The sequence below is a fragment of the Arachis hypogaea genome, chromosome 6 (assembly GCF_003086295.3).
Source record: "Arachis hypogaea cultivar Tifrunner chromosome 6, arahy.Tifrunner.gnm2.J5K5, whole genome shotgun sequence".
In the NCBI taxonomy this organism is placed as follows: Eukaryota; Viridiplantae; Streptophyta; class Magnoliopsida; order Fabales; family Fabaceae; genus Arachis; species Arachis hypogaea.
The window spans coordinates 104,734,888-104,750,413 of record NC_092041.1 but is presented as its reverse complement, the minus strand read 5'-3'; the positions used below and the strand labels follow the sequence as shown (position 1 = coordinate 104,750,413).

At 30.3% G+C, this 15,526-nt stretch overlaps 2 protein-coding genes across 5 annotated transcripts; both read right to left on the bottom strand.

The window, feature by feature from the left end:
- Positions 1-1,495: 1,495 nt before the first annotated feature.
- Positions 1,496-6,271, bottom strand: LOC112697295 (uncharacterized). 4 transcript variants are annotated; one of them, XM_025750414.3, is made up of 5 exons: positions 6,015-6,271; positions 5,580-5,656; positions 2,466-3,137; positions 2,153-2,220; positions 1,496-2,021 (listed from the first exon to the last, which is right to left on the bottom strand). In XM_025750414.3, exons 3-5 carry the CDS (start codon positions 2,841-2,843, stop codon positions 2,012-2,014), a joined length of 456 nt encoding a protein of 151 aa, XP_025606199.1. In that variant the 5' UTR covers positions 2,844-3,137; positions 5,580-5,656; positions 6,015-6,271; the 3' UTR covers positions 1,496-2,011. The 4 variants fall into 4 exon arrangements, 3 of the variants coding, with proteins under 3 accessions (XP_025606199.1, XP_072053604.1, XP_072053605.1); XM_072197503.1 differs by having other exon boundaries at positions 2,466-3,133; XM_072197504.1 differs by having other exon boundaries at positions 2,466-3,115.
- Positions 6,272-13,508: 7,237 nt separating this feature from the next.
- On the bottom strand, positions 13,509-13,844 carry LOC140173739 (secreted RxLR effector protein 161-like). The gene has a single exon (XM_072198302.1). It carries the CDS (start codon positions 13,842-13,844, stop codon positions 13,509-13,511), a length of 336 nt encoding a protein of 111 aa, XP_072054403.1.
- Positions 13,845-15,526: the final 1,682 nt, after the last annotated feature.

The following is a 15,526-nucleotide window of genomic DNA, read 5'->3' as shown; positions in this document are numbered from 1 at the left end:
AGGCTTAAATTCGTCGAACCGACCCGTGTAATCCGCTAAAAAAGGCGGACTGGGTTGAAAAATTGAAACCGCCAAAGAGTAAAAGTTTGCCTAACCCGCACCTAGGGGTGGCAAACGGGTCTAAACCTGTCGAGCTGGCCCGCGTAACCCTCTAAAAAAGGTGGGCTGGGCTGGAAAATTGGGACCGCTTAACCCGCATCGCTTAAACCACGGGCTTTGGCGGGCTTCGGCGGGGCGGGGCGGGCTTTCCCGCCGGGTTTAGTATTTTTTAGCAAGGGGTATTTATACAATTTTTTTTTACCAAAATCCAACTTCTCCCAACCCAACTTACAAGAGAACGAAGATGAAAATTGAGTGTTTTAGATTATGTTTATTTTGTTTTAGAGACAATATTTATAATTATGTTTTGGATTATGTTTATTTTGCTTTGGGAACAATATTTATAATTATGTTTTGGATGAAAACTTGGTTTATAATTATGTTTATTAGATATTTATAATTACAAAGACTTTAATATTTGTGAATATAAAAATTATAATTTATTTATACTTTTAGAAATTATAATAGTTAAAAGTAAAAAACAGAAGGGATTTTTTTATGCCTTTATATATATTATTTAATAGTTAAAAGTAAAAAAAAAAAAGATATTTGGCGAGCTTGGCCCGCCGGCCCGCCAGCCCGCCGTTAGACATGGCGGGGCGGGGCGGGCTTCCCCGCTTGCCACCCCTACCCGCACCGCTTAAATCGCGGGCTTTCGCAGGACGGGGCAGACTTTCCCGCCGGGCTTAGTTTTTTTTTTTTTACAAGAGAGTATTTTTGTAATTTTTTTGCCAAAATCCAACTTCCTCCAACCAAACTTTCAAGAGTATGAAGACGAAAATTAAGTGTTTTGAATTATATTTATGTTGTTTTGGAGACAATATTTATAATTACAAAGACTTTAATATTTATGAATATAAAAAATATAATTTTTTTATGTCTTTAGAAATTATAAATTTATTAATATGGTTGTGAAATTATATATATTATTTAGTAGTTAATAGTAAATAAAAAAAAGAAGCTTTGACGGGCTTAGCCCGCCACTCGCATTTAGGCGGGGCGGCCCATCCCGCCAAAGGGAGGGCTTCTGGCGGGGCAGAGAGGGCTTCCCCACTTGCTATGTATCTCAAACTAAATTTTAATAATTAGCAAATAAATTTTATTTCAAAATTTTAATTATTTTGTGAGAACTAGATAACTTTAATCCAAGCTATAAAAAGGAAACTTGATATCTCTATGATATGGGATAAGCAATATAGTTTGTAACCTCAGAACGTGATTTTAAGCTACCAAAACCAAGCTTACCTCAAAACTTACAAGTCATGATTCCATCATTTTGGAATTGGAAGTCACCCGCATAAAGGACCTCCGAAGAGAGAATTCATGCAAAAATGGGAAGTTTTGGCTTCAAAACATTAATGAGCATACTCAACAAGTCAACCATTTGAATGTTGAATTAATCAAAGATATGTCCATTTTTCATATAAATACCAAATAATATTCATAATATCTACGTAATGAATAAGCAAGAATAATGTTTACATAACTAATTACTAGTTATGAAATACAAAATCATCATCTCTTAGGGAGATTGTTCACCACCATCATCCTGTATTGCATTTGTTTCTTCACCCTTCAGTTGAAGGTTTGGAATTTCAAAATTCAGTTATTTTTATCATATGTTGCAGCAACTGGTTATTGAGTTCAAGTCCTTTTTCTATTTTTTCCAACCTAGTTCTCAAGACTTTGTTCTCCTCTTGGAATTTCTTAAATATTTCTTCAAGTTCCGACCTTCGTAACCATTTAGATGATTGAGAACTAGAGCCATGACAACTAGGTATTTTATCACTTGCAGTAGACTCTATTCCAAATTCATAAATTCTTCTCTTTTTAATTCCAGTTGTATCACACCACACATCCACCTCATTTGGTGCATTACTTCCTTCTTCAGAAGGCGTTTGGATAGCGTCTTCTATACCGTGCTTAAATTCAGCATGTCAATATCAAAATTAAATCAATTAAGATTAGCAGTTGAACCCCAAAAAAAAAAAAAAAAAAAAAACACAAACAGCCAACAAAAAGACAAGTGAATCAATGAAAAAGATAGACTCACATCAATAACATTTTGTGGGTGCACTCAAACAACTCTAACGGGGTTGAAGGCCTTTTTAACGACTTTGACTACCAAACCAAAAAATAATAAAGCAAAATAAAGAAACTATATATTAGGCATAAAGAATATTGAACTTGAATCACAAGGTTAATTAAGATGCGAAAATAACATTAGAGAATTCAATAATTCAGTGCTTTATGAACAAGATACTATATTTCAAATTTTGTAGCAGCAATTCCAGCAAGTGTTATGTATAAAATTATAAATATAAAAGATAAAAAGCAATAGGATGTAAGTTTTTCTATAACTTTACCAGTTTAGCTTTGTGTTTTGGAACGGTAACTGAGCCACTAGTGTGAAGAGACACTCCAAACCCGCCACAATCAGATGCTTGATTTAAGTTGCCTTGTGCAGTTTTGGAGTTTTTTGGGATTACAATAGATCGCTGAGTAATATTTCCTTCAGACTTAATTTTCATTAATCTAACAGCTAAGGAAAGTTCAATGTGATTGTCGCATCCCGGCCATAAAGGGTTTTTTGATGCACGCAACAAGTCATAGAAACTTTTAGCATCAACATTTGGAGACTCCTCGTCCTCGGAATCACGATGTCCTTCAGACTTGAATCCAGTAGAAGCTTCATAAACTAGGTCCTCCATCCTATTGAGGTGTGCACTACTCCTTACTTCCATGCTAGGGGTTTCACATAAGGTTGAGTTATTTTCTCCGTGACTTGTCCAATACCAATATCAGGACCAAATCCTTTTCTATAAAGATGGACTCTTACATCTTCAGGGTGCATATAGACCTTGTTTTTACACCTAGAACAAGGACATCTAATATGTCCATTTGAAAAGTCTGCTGATCTCTCAGCCAAGGAAATAAATCCTTCCACCCCTTTTGTAAATTCACTGGTTAAACCCTTTCGACCTGGTTTAAGTCTATCGTACATCCAACTGCGACACTGACGCATATTCATAACCTGTCTATTAGTAATAGTGCATCTTAATTAAATGAACAAACAAATCACATTACAAGAACTACCACAAAACATCAACTGAAACAATTATTGCAAATAATTATGCCATCTTTTTGCAAAAGGAAATAAAAATAAAGTAACTTGACTTGTTGAACACTCTTTCACACAATTGCAAAGCTTGAATGTTTTATAATATAGAAGATCAAAAGCTGATTCATTTTCTGTCATGCATGCATCATTGAATTCGGTTAGTTACATTATATAGATAGATGTATCAATTATATCATATAGAAATTCCCTTAAGAAGAATATGTTTACAGAAGTAACTTGACTCACAAAAACGAATAATAATTCCCATTCACTTTAACCCTGAAATTAAAATGTATATAGCTTTGTTTTATTACATCTATTATTGACTATAGAAATAGAGTTTAATTTTGATGGACTGACAGTGTAAAATATTTTATACAGTCGTCCAATCTCATCCGTTCTTTTAGATGACCACTCATGTGGTCAATGTAAAAGGTAGTTATTTTTGCTAACATGACATTACGTAATTGGATGCATGTGTAAAACTGCCTTACATTGACAAAGCATAAAAAATAAATTCATAGAAATAACGTAAAAGCAACTAACAAAAAATGTAGAAGCCACATTATTAAAATAACAAACAGGCCATTACATTTTTGACAAATCATGAGCACGAATTCATTGGAAGTAGCCAGAACAAAAACAAATCCCAAACTACTGTCTCTCTTTCTTTCCTTCTTTCTTTTTTTCTTTCTTTCTTTATTATTCTCTTACGTATACCTTATGTTTGTTTCTTTGTTTCCAGGCATCCCCATCACTAAAATGTCATACACCATAAAACTTTTCTCATACAGAATCTTGATCCCTCAGTCACCATCATATTTCACCTTACTTGTCCCCACCATATTATGCTTCCAAATCCTTCTTCGCATTATACTTATTCCCCTTAAAAGACCTCAAATCCCATTAACTAACAAACAAGAACAAATAACCAACTCAACTGAAATCTAGAGCAACGCTGCATGTTTTGTAAAAGAATTTTTTAAAAAAAAAAAGGAATTGCTTAGTCTTCAATCTTAATGACATGTGTTATTCTTCACTAAATTGCAAGATATACAAAATGTAATTCAACACAAAATTATACACCAACTGAACAAAAATCAGAACTATTCTTCTCTTCCTATCCCTTTAAGCCCTGTTTGAGAGAAATATAGAGATCATAAATCCCCATTCCCACCTTAAGCAACACATAACACTTTATTATGAGTCTTATGACCAAAGACTAATTGACCAAAATTCAATACTACAAAACCAGCATCACCACATTATTGATGATGATGAACTCTGAGCATAGGAGCCAGAAATTCTTTCATCCATGCCAAATCTACTTGCACTTAATTAACAGAATAGTATAGAAAATGAAATCTCTGTTGGACACTTTTTTCTAAACTGTAAAGGATAATATAGAAGGACAAAACTAAGGATAAGTAGCTGAGAGAGTTAAAGAAAAAAGTACTCAAACTTAAAGAGAATAATAATAATAATGGTATTTGTGAAGAAACAATCCAAGTGTGATTTTTGATACAAGAAATGCTGTACTTAAGAGGAGAATGTGAACAAGTGTTGGCTAGATTTGGAGATCCTAGAATACCAACAAAAAGAAAAAGGTTTATAGAAAGAAACAACTAATGCAAGAAGCAATACTAAAACCAAAACTATACAGTCTTTGTCTGCACTCTTAGATTGTGGAAAAGTTGTGATTCTTTCTTCCTTAACCTATATCTCTGTAGCAGAACAACCTGTTGGCTACAAAACTTTCTCTTCCTTTTTAATTTTTCACCTTCAAGTGAGGCAGAGAAAGTGCAAAATGCATATCAGCGTGTGCACCAGGACGGGTAAAAAAGAAACTGAATGAGTGAAGAGCAATGAGGGAGTGGAGTGGAATTGGTTTGAGGTTTCATAAATTCGTAAATGTCATCACATGTCCTTGGTACTTAGTACTTACAAACGGATCAAACATACAAGAATATTACTATTGCCTAACAGTAATGCCAATTAAGGGCTTCTCACTTTAAATTAAATTAGCCAAAGCTCCAACCTCAACGGGTAAAAGGAAAGGGGAAGAAAAAAAATGAAACAATAATAGCATAAAATAAATAGTAACCAAATTAATGACTGAAATTTACTCTAGTATACTAATTAATTAATTAACCCTATTAAAGCATCAAAGTATATATAATCTGTAAAAACGAGAAACATTTTCGGTAGAAGAGAAGAGAGTGAGCAGTAGCATTTGCTGATAAGAGATTATTGCTAAGGTCTTCTAATTCCAAATATCAAGTAACTAAATATTCCTAAGAAATATTGCTAGAGCCGTAACACCAAAGCAAAAGTTTTCCAAAGATAGTATTGTTGTTACCTATGGGGAGTGATTAGTGAAATACTCAGTGAGACAACTAGTCATCTCTGCAGTTGAAAGCCCAACTATGCTTATCCCTGCACCAGAAAATGATGCCAACCAGCATTATTCATCACATGAAACTCCAAGAGAAAATACTACATATTAAGGCAGTGACATATATATCTAATATAATTAACCAAGCCTATGAATTAGGTTAATTATTATTTCGTTATACTAACCAACAAGCAAATTAAAGTTCTATTTGGGCGGAACAGAGCACAAAGATTAAAGAAGTACAATTGAATTTAATTAGTTTAATCTTTTCATCTGAAAAATCTAATAAAATAGAACGATGAAGAAAGAAATATAGAAAATCGAACTAGTCCATATTGTTAATAGATCAAGTCATGAATATTCAATAATCAATTAATCAGAAATGAAGATCACAGCTACCGAGACTGGGTGAGAAGAGAGCACAGAAGCAGCAGAGAAGAGATGAGAGAGAGGTTCGAATGGGGAGAGGGAGTGAGTGCGTGTAAGACAGAGCGAAAGACTTTGGGAGAAGATTAGGGATTCGGGTGAATAAAGAATGGGGTGTGTGTTGGTGGTTTAAACAATCCAGAAGAAGAGTAGCTGTTGGTGGATGAACAGCACCAAGAGGATGATAGAATTCGTTACCTTTTTTACTTTAATTTTGATGCACTCTAAAATAGAGAGTAATGATACATGAGAGTAAATAGTTAAATTGGTGATCAGATAATCTTTAATTTAGTTTTTGAAAAAAAAATTTTAGTCCAATTCATTCTTAAAAAATTTTAGTTTAGTCACGATAGTATTTCCGTCACTTTTTACATTAACAAAGTAACATGACACATTAAGAGACATATAAATATTGAAACGCTATCATTTTTAAGAGTGAGAGATTGAAATTAAAAAACTACGTCGCTTTGATCTCTCTCATTTCCATTCACTCACAAGTCACAATAACACACAAGATGAAGAGTCTCTCTTTTCTTCCTTTTCTGCGTTGCTGAGAAGATGAAGAAGTCTTCATTCTTGTCGCCGATTGAAGCATCCGGTGCAGCATCCTGTTTTTCTCACAAGATTCTCCTTTTCACTTTCTTTTTGACGTCCTTGAGGAGAAGATGAAGAAGCTTTCATCATTGTCGTCGATTGAAGTATCCGGCGCAGCGTGTTTGCAAGTTCACCATTGAGGAGTGATTTTGCAGTTATTGAAGACGTGATCGACGGTCATTTTTGTTGTTATTTAAGGTTTTATTTTGTTTTGGTTACTAAACTTGTTTTTAGGATTGTGCTGTTGAGAAATTTTATTTCTTGTTAATGCTTTTTGTTGAAATTAAAAATCAATTGTGGGGTTAGAGTTTTGCTCTTTGTTGATTCATGAAAATTGATTAAGAGTTCTGTTCTTCTGAATATTAAAAGAGCACTAGTTATCAATTTCACTGATAATTATTTATGTTTAGTGTTTGTTTTGTTGATTGGTTTTGGGATCGCATTTTTTTTTTTTTTGCGGAATTCAATTTTGTGGAAGAGATGTTTTTTCATTTATTTTGTCTGTTACTAAACTTCTTTTTAAGATTATGCCATTGTCAGGGACGGACATACGGGGGGCGAGTGGAGGCATCGGCCCCCAACTTTTTAAAAAAAAGATTAATAGTAATAAGTTATTAAGTATGATTTAATTTTTAAAAAAATTTATTTAGTATTTAGTTTATTATAAATAAAAGTCTAATCTAACTTAAATATTAATGATTTCTAATATCTAAAAAGTAAGCAATAATATTAAAAAATTTGAAAAGATATTATTACTAATATTTTTAAATTAAATAAAATTTTTCAAATCTCATAAAGTGGATTTTTTTTCTTCTTGTGAGCGTTCTTCTTGATTCATTTGCTATTAGTTCTCTATGTTTCAACTACTACAACTGAGAGATCTTTTTCAACTATGAATGTTGTGAAGAATAATTTAGAAACAAAATGAAAGATGAATTTCTTACTAATTGTCTTTTAATTATATTAAAAAGAAAATTGCTGAAAATTTTGACACAGATTCCATTATCGATAAATTTTATGATACGAAAAATCGACCACTTTGTTAATAAAAAATACATACATATTTTTTGTATTTTAAAATATATACTCTATCGGTATATTTTTGTAATACATTTTACATTATATAATTTTTTGCATAATTTTTTAATATTATATATGTTATTAGCCCCCATGATAATATTTCTGGATCCGTCCATGGCCATTGTTAAATTATATTTCTTGTTGGTGTTTCTTGGCTAAAATTGAAAATCGTTTTAAGGATTAAGGTTTCGTTCTAGTAGCTTAAACATTTTCAATAACTAAAAGTTGATTAATTCCACCACCATGACCTCCATCTTCACGAACCATCATGCCGGCGACCTCAAATTTTGCCATCTGAACCGCTGCAACACACTGAATAGGAAAGGGATATATATGCAACATTTGGGGATTAGGGTTTGTCATTTAGGGACTGATTTGACCAAATTTCATAAAAATATTGTGTTGGCTACCAAGGATGTACAAGAATGTGACGTGCTATGTCACTTTCCGTTAACGTAAAAAGTGACGGAAAGACTAACGTGACTAAACTAAAATCTTTTGAGGATGAATTTGATTAAAAAAATCTTTCGAGGATAAAATTGGAGATTGCGTAATTTTTGAATGACTAATTTGACTCTTTACTTGTTATATGGCAGTAAACATTATGTCATTATCATTTTTATTAATATTTAACTGGTGATAATTTGTACTTATATTTATAAAAAATTTATATAAAAAATATATAGTTTAAATTTATATTTATCAAAATTTACACACATAAATTAATATAGTTTACATCTATATTTTTTTTAAATTTACATACATGAATTAATAAAATTTATTTATTAAAAATAATTTATTACTTGTACTGGTCGATAATGATTAAAAATACTAAAAATTGTTGTCCTAAAAATTTTTTATAATTTTATTCATGCATCTAATTACATATTACTATATTACTAAAAACAATTATATTTTTTATTAACTACATGAATAGTAATAAAAAGAGAGAAATGCTTAAGGTTAGCAGAATTCATTATTTTTTACTATTATTTTTAGATATCAATTCAATTCTTTTAATATAGTAATTTAATAACATATTAATAACTCACACTTTTAAATATTGATGACTAATTACAAAAACAATATTTTTTTGACTTGCCAAAAACAATATATTCTACCAATCTTCTAACATTCCTCATAAAAAAATAAATATAATTAAATAATTATATAAAATATTTTATCTCTTACTATATTGAAATTGAACTCAACTTTTTTTTGTTTTTACTTATTTTGTTGCCTTTAATTTTTTTATATAATTTATACAAATAGGTAAATAACTAAATATCATATAATTTTAAAAAAATACTAAATAAATAAGTTACTTTTATAATTAAGCTCAATTAATTTTTTTTCTTTCTTTCTCAACTAAAATGTTTTATTATCGATCTTTAAACTATCAAATCAACTTAGTTAAATTTAGTTATTAATATTATTTGGTCATATATCATTACTAATATTTTTATTAATAAATGGTATAAAAATATTCTTAAAAGCCTTCAAGTTATTCTTATATAATTAAAGTTATATCCTTCAAAAAATATTTTTATGCAATTTATTAACGAATCTTAATAAAAATGATATATTTTTATTCTCAACGTTAACATTTTATTTCACTTTAGCCTTGATATTTAATTTTTATTTTGTTCCTAATTTTAATATATTTTAATTATATTCTTGTGTGAATCAACATATGATAATAATATTACACTGATATGTCACGGCAATATATAATTATCATATCAGTATATATGTTAACAGTCTTATTATTGTCAGATGTGATTTTTAAAAAAAAATTTATTGCACTCATCAGCATCATTTTAGAGTATTTCAAACGAAAAAAATGGCATTGTTTGATCAATCTTGTTGTCATTCACATTCTTCACACTTTTATAGAGTCTAAAATGCACAACTGGTATCTAAACATTTTGATGTTATATTATAAATAAAAAATGAATATTCAATCTAAAAAGTTTTACATTACCACAGATTCAATACTAATATATATTGTATAATTAAATTGTAACAACAATAATTAGTATATGTATTTACTTGTCATTTAATGCACTGATAATATAATTTTTTTCGTTGTTCATGGGATTAGGTGTTTTACATTCAACAATAATCTCCTCTTGGAGCCCATAACTACGCACACCAAATATTTCAGCTCAATATAATATAATAAAATAAGATTTATTTGAACACATCTAAAATTATAAAATGACACACAAAAAATTACCATCTAAAATTATACAAATAAAATTAAAAATTAAAATCTCATATATCATTTTATTATTCGCCGATATTTTTTTATTACTTATTTGAGCACTAACATTTATTCATTTCGCTTTTTCATTATTTATTTGAACTTCTAATTTTATTCATTTCAATACTAATGTATATATCATATAGTTAAATTACAACAATAATTAGTAGGTATTTATTTTGATATGATGATAAATTCATACGTACTGATACATTTAAAATATGGACAAATAACAACAAGAAATGTAAAATTTATTTTTCACATCAGAATTTAATTTTTTTAGAAAATATATATATTATATCACTATTTTTACTAAAATATCTTTATAATTTAATAAAAAAATATTCTTTTATTTAATTTTTTAAAAGACTTAAATATCCTTCTTTTTATATGTTAGACAAAAATTACTCTTTTAAATTAATCAAATTGTTTAATTTTACTGTTTTAAAATTTAAATAATCTAGAAACAAAAAAAAACACATTTAACAAAATTATTTATCTTTCCATAAACCCTAATCAATCATTCATACCAAAAAATTAAACAAATCTAAAAAATACTAAAAAAATTACTTTGTTCTTTGTCTTCCTCGTTTCAGAGCGCGTCGCCGTCTTCCTCGTTCTAGAGAGCGTCGCCATAAGGTTAGTCTCTGTAATTTGGTTAAATGTTGTTGCTTTAGTGACAAGAATCTGGAGGAAGAGACAAGGAGGAGGAGCGTCGCGATGGAGGAGGAGCATGGTGACGGAATAGAAGTATGTTGTGCAGCTCTAAATTTTACAGATTTTGCTAGTTAAAACCTAATTTAAAATACGTAAGATTTTATTTAAGATGTATTAGTATTTAGAAAGTTTAAAACTAATTTGAAAATTTTAAATTTTAGTTTTATTTAAATTATTTTTTAGATTTGTATTTAAATTTTAAAAATATTAAATTTATTTGAATGTTTGTTTCAATTTTTTAAATTAATATAATAAAAATTTGAATAAAAAAAATTTAAAAATATTTAGTTGATCAGATCTTCTAGTCTCTTTTCACATATGCATTATTGTTATAAACATGTAGCTATTCTAATGGCCACGTCAGGTTAGCCCATTATGCTATAGTTATCAGAATTGAACCGATGTTCGAACCAATAAAAATACTGGGTCACTGGATTATTGGTTCAATCGGTGGATCACTGATCGAACTGATTAACCCGGTATAATTAAATAATTATATAAAATTTAATTATTTTTCTTTATTATAAGTACTTTTTTTGTTTTTATAGAAATAATTATCATTTTTAAATTTTAATACTTTATTGATTAATTTATATTTATTGTATTATTATATTATTATAAGTAAAAATTTACATACAGTTAATTTTCATGTGAAGTTGATATTTAAATACAGTTAAATAATTTGACAAGTTTAACTAAATATCATCTAATGATTTTTAACTATCAACTTCATATGAAGACAACTGCATGTGAGTCTTTCTCTATTATTATATATTACAAGTATTTATTGAAAAAATAATATTAATAGATATCATATAATCATGAAAAGAAAAAATAAATTATGATTAATAATTTTTTGTTTATCTTTCTAATATATATATATATATATATATAAAATAAAATTTATAGTTAAATAAAATAAATTGATTTAAAAATGAGTAACTTTAAAATTAAAATTAATTAAATATAAGTAAAATAAAAAATTGCTATATGTATTATAATTTGGATGTATGTTAGTAAGAAGTAATGTAGCTTGGTGGTATGATTGTCTATCTTGCAACCTTGGAGTAAGAACCCAGATGTATTGTAGCTCCGCCTTCAATTTGAACCAAGCGGATCGGTTCGATCTGGTTTTCATCGGATTTGACCGGTTTCGACTGGTTTGTTCTGGATTCAACCGGTTCGTTCCGATTTTCTGCCTTGAACAGTCCTAACTTTGAACCGGATCGATATAGATTTTGATTTATCAATTTTTCGGTCGAACCGATCAGTCCGATTCGATTTTAATAACTACTTTAAAAAAATAGATGTAAAAATACAAATATTCGTGCATTAAGTATTTAAAAACGCTTTTTTGTTTTTTTTGTCAAGAGTTAATTTGTTTTTATGATAAAAAGTGAAAGATTTATTTATTTATTTATTTTATTATTAATTCTTAAGTTATTGGATCAATTTAATTATTAAAATAATTTAATTATATAATATTACTATTTTTTACTTTTTCAATTGTCTCCACTCTTCTAAATAAAATTAGAGTAATATTTAAAATTAGTCTCTAAAATATTTTGTTAAATAATTTAATTTTTAATAAATTTTAATTATTAATCCGTCTTTAACTTTTTATTTTGTTAAACATATTAATTTTTACGTCAAAAAATTTGATAACAATTAGGTAAAATTAGTTTTCGTTGTTATTTAATAAAAAAAATAACATTTTGTAAGTGATGCGTACCTGTTGAAAAAATTGAGATTCAATAAAAACGTGTTTAATAGTAGAAGTACCAAAAAATAATTTTTTTATAATCTGTTCCAAAGATACTTCAAACAACAAATATAATTGCAGAAATTAAATAATTAAACACCAGAATTTTATTATAGGAAAACTCTCAAAAGAGGGACAAAAAATCCACATGACCTAGTCCAGTAAAATTTTTCATTATCAAAATAATGGGTACACAATCAGTCTTTTTAGTGGCACTGGGGCATCTCAACAATCAACAAAATACATAATCAAAATCGATAGAATCAACATAAATCCTCCACAAAAGTAGGTATATCAAATTAGCCAAAAGAGAAGGCAATACAACTAGTAAGTTATATTCTAATGTTCATCTCTACACCAGGAATAACATACTAAAATTTCATAAAAAATGGAACGAGTTTACCGGTTTAATCGGATAAAAAATGACATGCCTTTTTTTTTTCAATTTTTCTTCTTTTCCCGTCGAAGCCCTTTGCTTTCTTTGCTTTCTTTCAAAACTTGAAAGAAACCCCTCTCTCTCTCTCTCTCTCTCTCTCTCTCTCTCTCTCTCTTTCTCTCTCTCTCTCTCTCTCTACTTTAGCCACTTCTTTCTGTATTTATTATTATTATTATTTTAACTTGTGGACTCCACTTAGTTGGAAACCCACCAACAAATCTTTCCCTCACCAACTCAAGTAGAGATAGGCTGCTCTATCAAGCCCGCCTTCTCTTTGCAGGAATCAAACTTCAATACAGGTAAACTCTTAGTCATCATATCTGAATCATTATCATCAGTATGGATCTTCTCAAGTGCATATGACTTCATCTCAAGTGCTTGACCTATCCAATGATACCTCATCTCTATGTGCTTCGATTTGGAATGAAATGTCAGATTTTTGCTGAAATGAATAGCACTCTGACTGTCACAAAATAACACAAACTTCTTTTGATTGATGCCTAACTATTGTAGAAATTTTTTCATCCACAAAAGTTTCTTAGAAGCTTCAATAACAGCAATGTATTCTACTTCTGTAGTGGACAAAACGATACATTTCTGAAGTCGAGATTGCTACGACACAACTCCCCTTGCAAAAGCCATCATATAACTAGAAGTAGACTTTCTTGAATCAAGATCCCCAACCGTATCCGCATCTTTGCAACCATCCAACACAAGTTGGCCACTCCCAAAGTATAAACAAAATCTGGAAGTACCATTAAGGTATATGAGAATCCGCTTCACTTCTTGCCAATGTTTCTTGCCAGGATTAGAGAGAAACCGACTAACAACTCCAACGGCATGAGCAATATCTGACCTGGTACAAACTATAGCATACATCAAATTTCTAACTGCAGATGCATATGAAATATTCTTCATTTCTGCTTTCTCTTTCTTACTTGAAGACATTGCCGCGAGCTCAGCTTGAAATAACTAACAAGTGGAGTACTAACAGGTTTGGAATTATTCATGCTAAACCTCTCTAAAACTTCTCAATATACTTCTGCTGCGACAACCACAGTTTCCCATTCTTCCTATCATGAGTGATAATCATGCCAAGAATTTTCTTTGCAAGATCCAAATCCTTCATAGCAAAGTATCTATTCAAGTCTTTCTTAAGACTTTCAATCTTCTCAGTGTCATGACCAACAATCAACATGTCATCAACATAAAGCAAGAGAATTATAAAATCACTATCAGAGAATTTCTTAACATACACACAATTATTAGAAGAAGTCTTACTATACCCATGACCTTCTATGAAGGAATCAAGCTTCGTGCACTATTGCCTTGGTGCTTGTTTTAGCACATATAAGCTCTTCTTCAACTTGCATACAAGATGCTCATTTCATTTAACCTCGAAACCCTCTAATTGCTCCATATAAACTTCTTTATTTATATCACCGTGAAGGAATGCAGTCTTTACATCAAACTGTTCAACCTCTAAATTCAAGCTAGTTGCCAATCCAAGCACAACTCGAATAGAGGACGTCTTCACAACTGGAGAGAAAATCTCCTCAAAATCAATACCTTTCTTTTGCTCAAAACCTTTCACAACCAATCGAGCTTTGTACCTTGGCCGTGAGACATTTTCATCCGCTTTCAATTTAAACACCTATTTATTCTTGAATGCTCTCTTACCCTTTGGTAGCATCACCAATTCAAACGTATGATTCTCATGCAAGGATTTCATTTCTTCTTGCATGGCCTTCAACCAATCTTTCTTATACTCATCAGACATAGCTTTCTGGTAGCTCTCTGGCTCCCGAGTCTCAATGTTTATCACATACTCATGAGGAGAGTATTTCTGAGAGGGATGACACTCTCTAGTAGATCTTCTCAATTCAGGCTCAATTGGTGGTTCAGGTGGAACTTTAACTTCTACATCTGGCACCTCAAGTTGAGGTGTAGGTTCATCATCCAAATCATCACCAGCATTATCAACTTGCGCATCTCCCCCATTAATAGGAGGTCTAGTGAAAGGACCAAGTTCATCATCAGCAGAAAAATCTTCTCAAGTGGATGAAACATCTAACAGTTATTGTTGGCTTATCTGTCTTCTCAAGGTCTTCAATAGCTTGGTCTCAAGAAAAATCACATCTCGACTTTTAATTATTTTCTTGCTCACCAGATCTCATAATCTATAACCTAAGTCTTCGTGACTATAACCCATAAAGATACACTGCTTTGACTTTTCATCAAGTTTGAACCTTTCATCTCTTGGAATGTGAACAACCTTACAGTTGAACACTCGCAAGTGACTATAGGAGACATCTTTCCCTCTCCAAACTTTCTCTGGAACATCACTATTTAGTGAAACTGAAGGAGAAACATTGATCAGATCTACTACAGTCCTCATCGCTTCACCCTAAAAAGATTTAGGCAACTTTGCATGAGAGAGCATACACCTAACTCTATCATTGATGGTGTGATTCATTCTCTCTACAACTACATTAAGTTGAGGAGTCTTAGGAAACATCTTCTCAAGTTTGATCCCATGTTCTTTATAATATTCTACAAATAGACCCCTATATTCACCACCATTATCTGTTCGAACACATTTCAATTTCCTTTCTATTTCTCTTTCAACA

Coding starts and splice junctions, on each gene's coding strand:
- LOC112697295 (XM_025750414.3), bottom strand. CDS start 2,843: ATGGAAGTAAGGAGTAGTGCACACCTCAATAGGATGGAGGACCTAGTT. Junction 2,221..2,465: donor CAAAACACAAAGCTAAACTG/GTAAAGTTATAG, acceptor TTGGTTTGGTAG/TCAAAGTCGTTAAAAAGGCC.
- LOC140173739 (XM_072198302.1), bottom strand. CDS start 13,844: ATGTCTTCAAGTAAGAAAGAGAAAGCAGAAATGAAGAATATTTCATAT.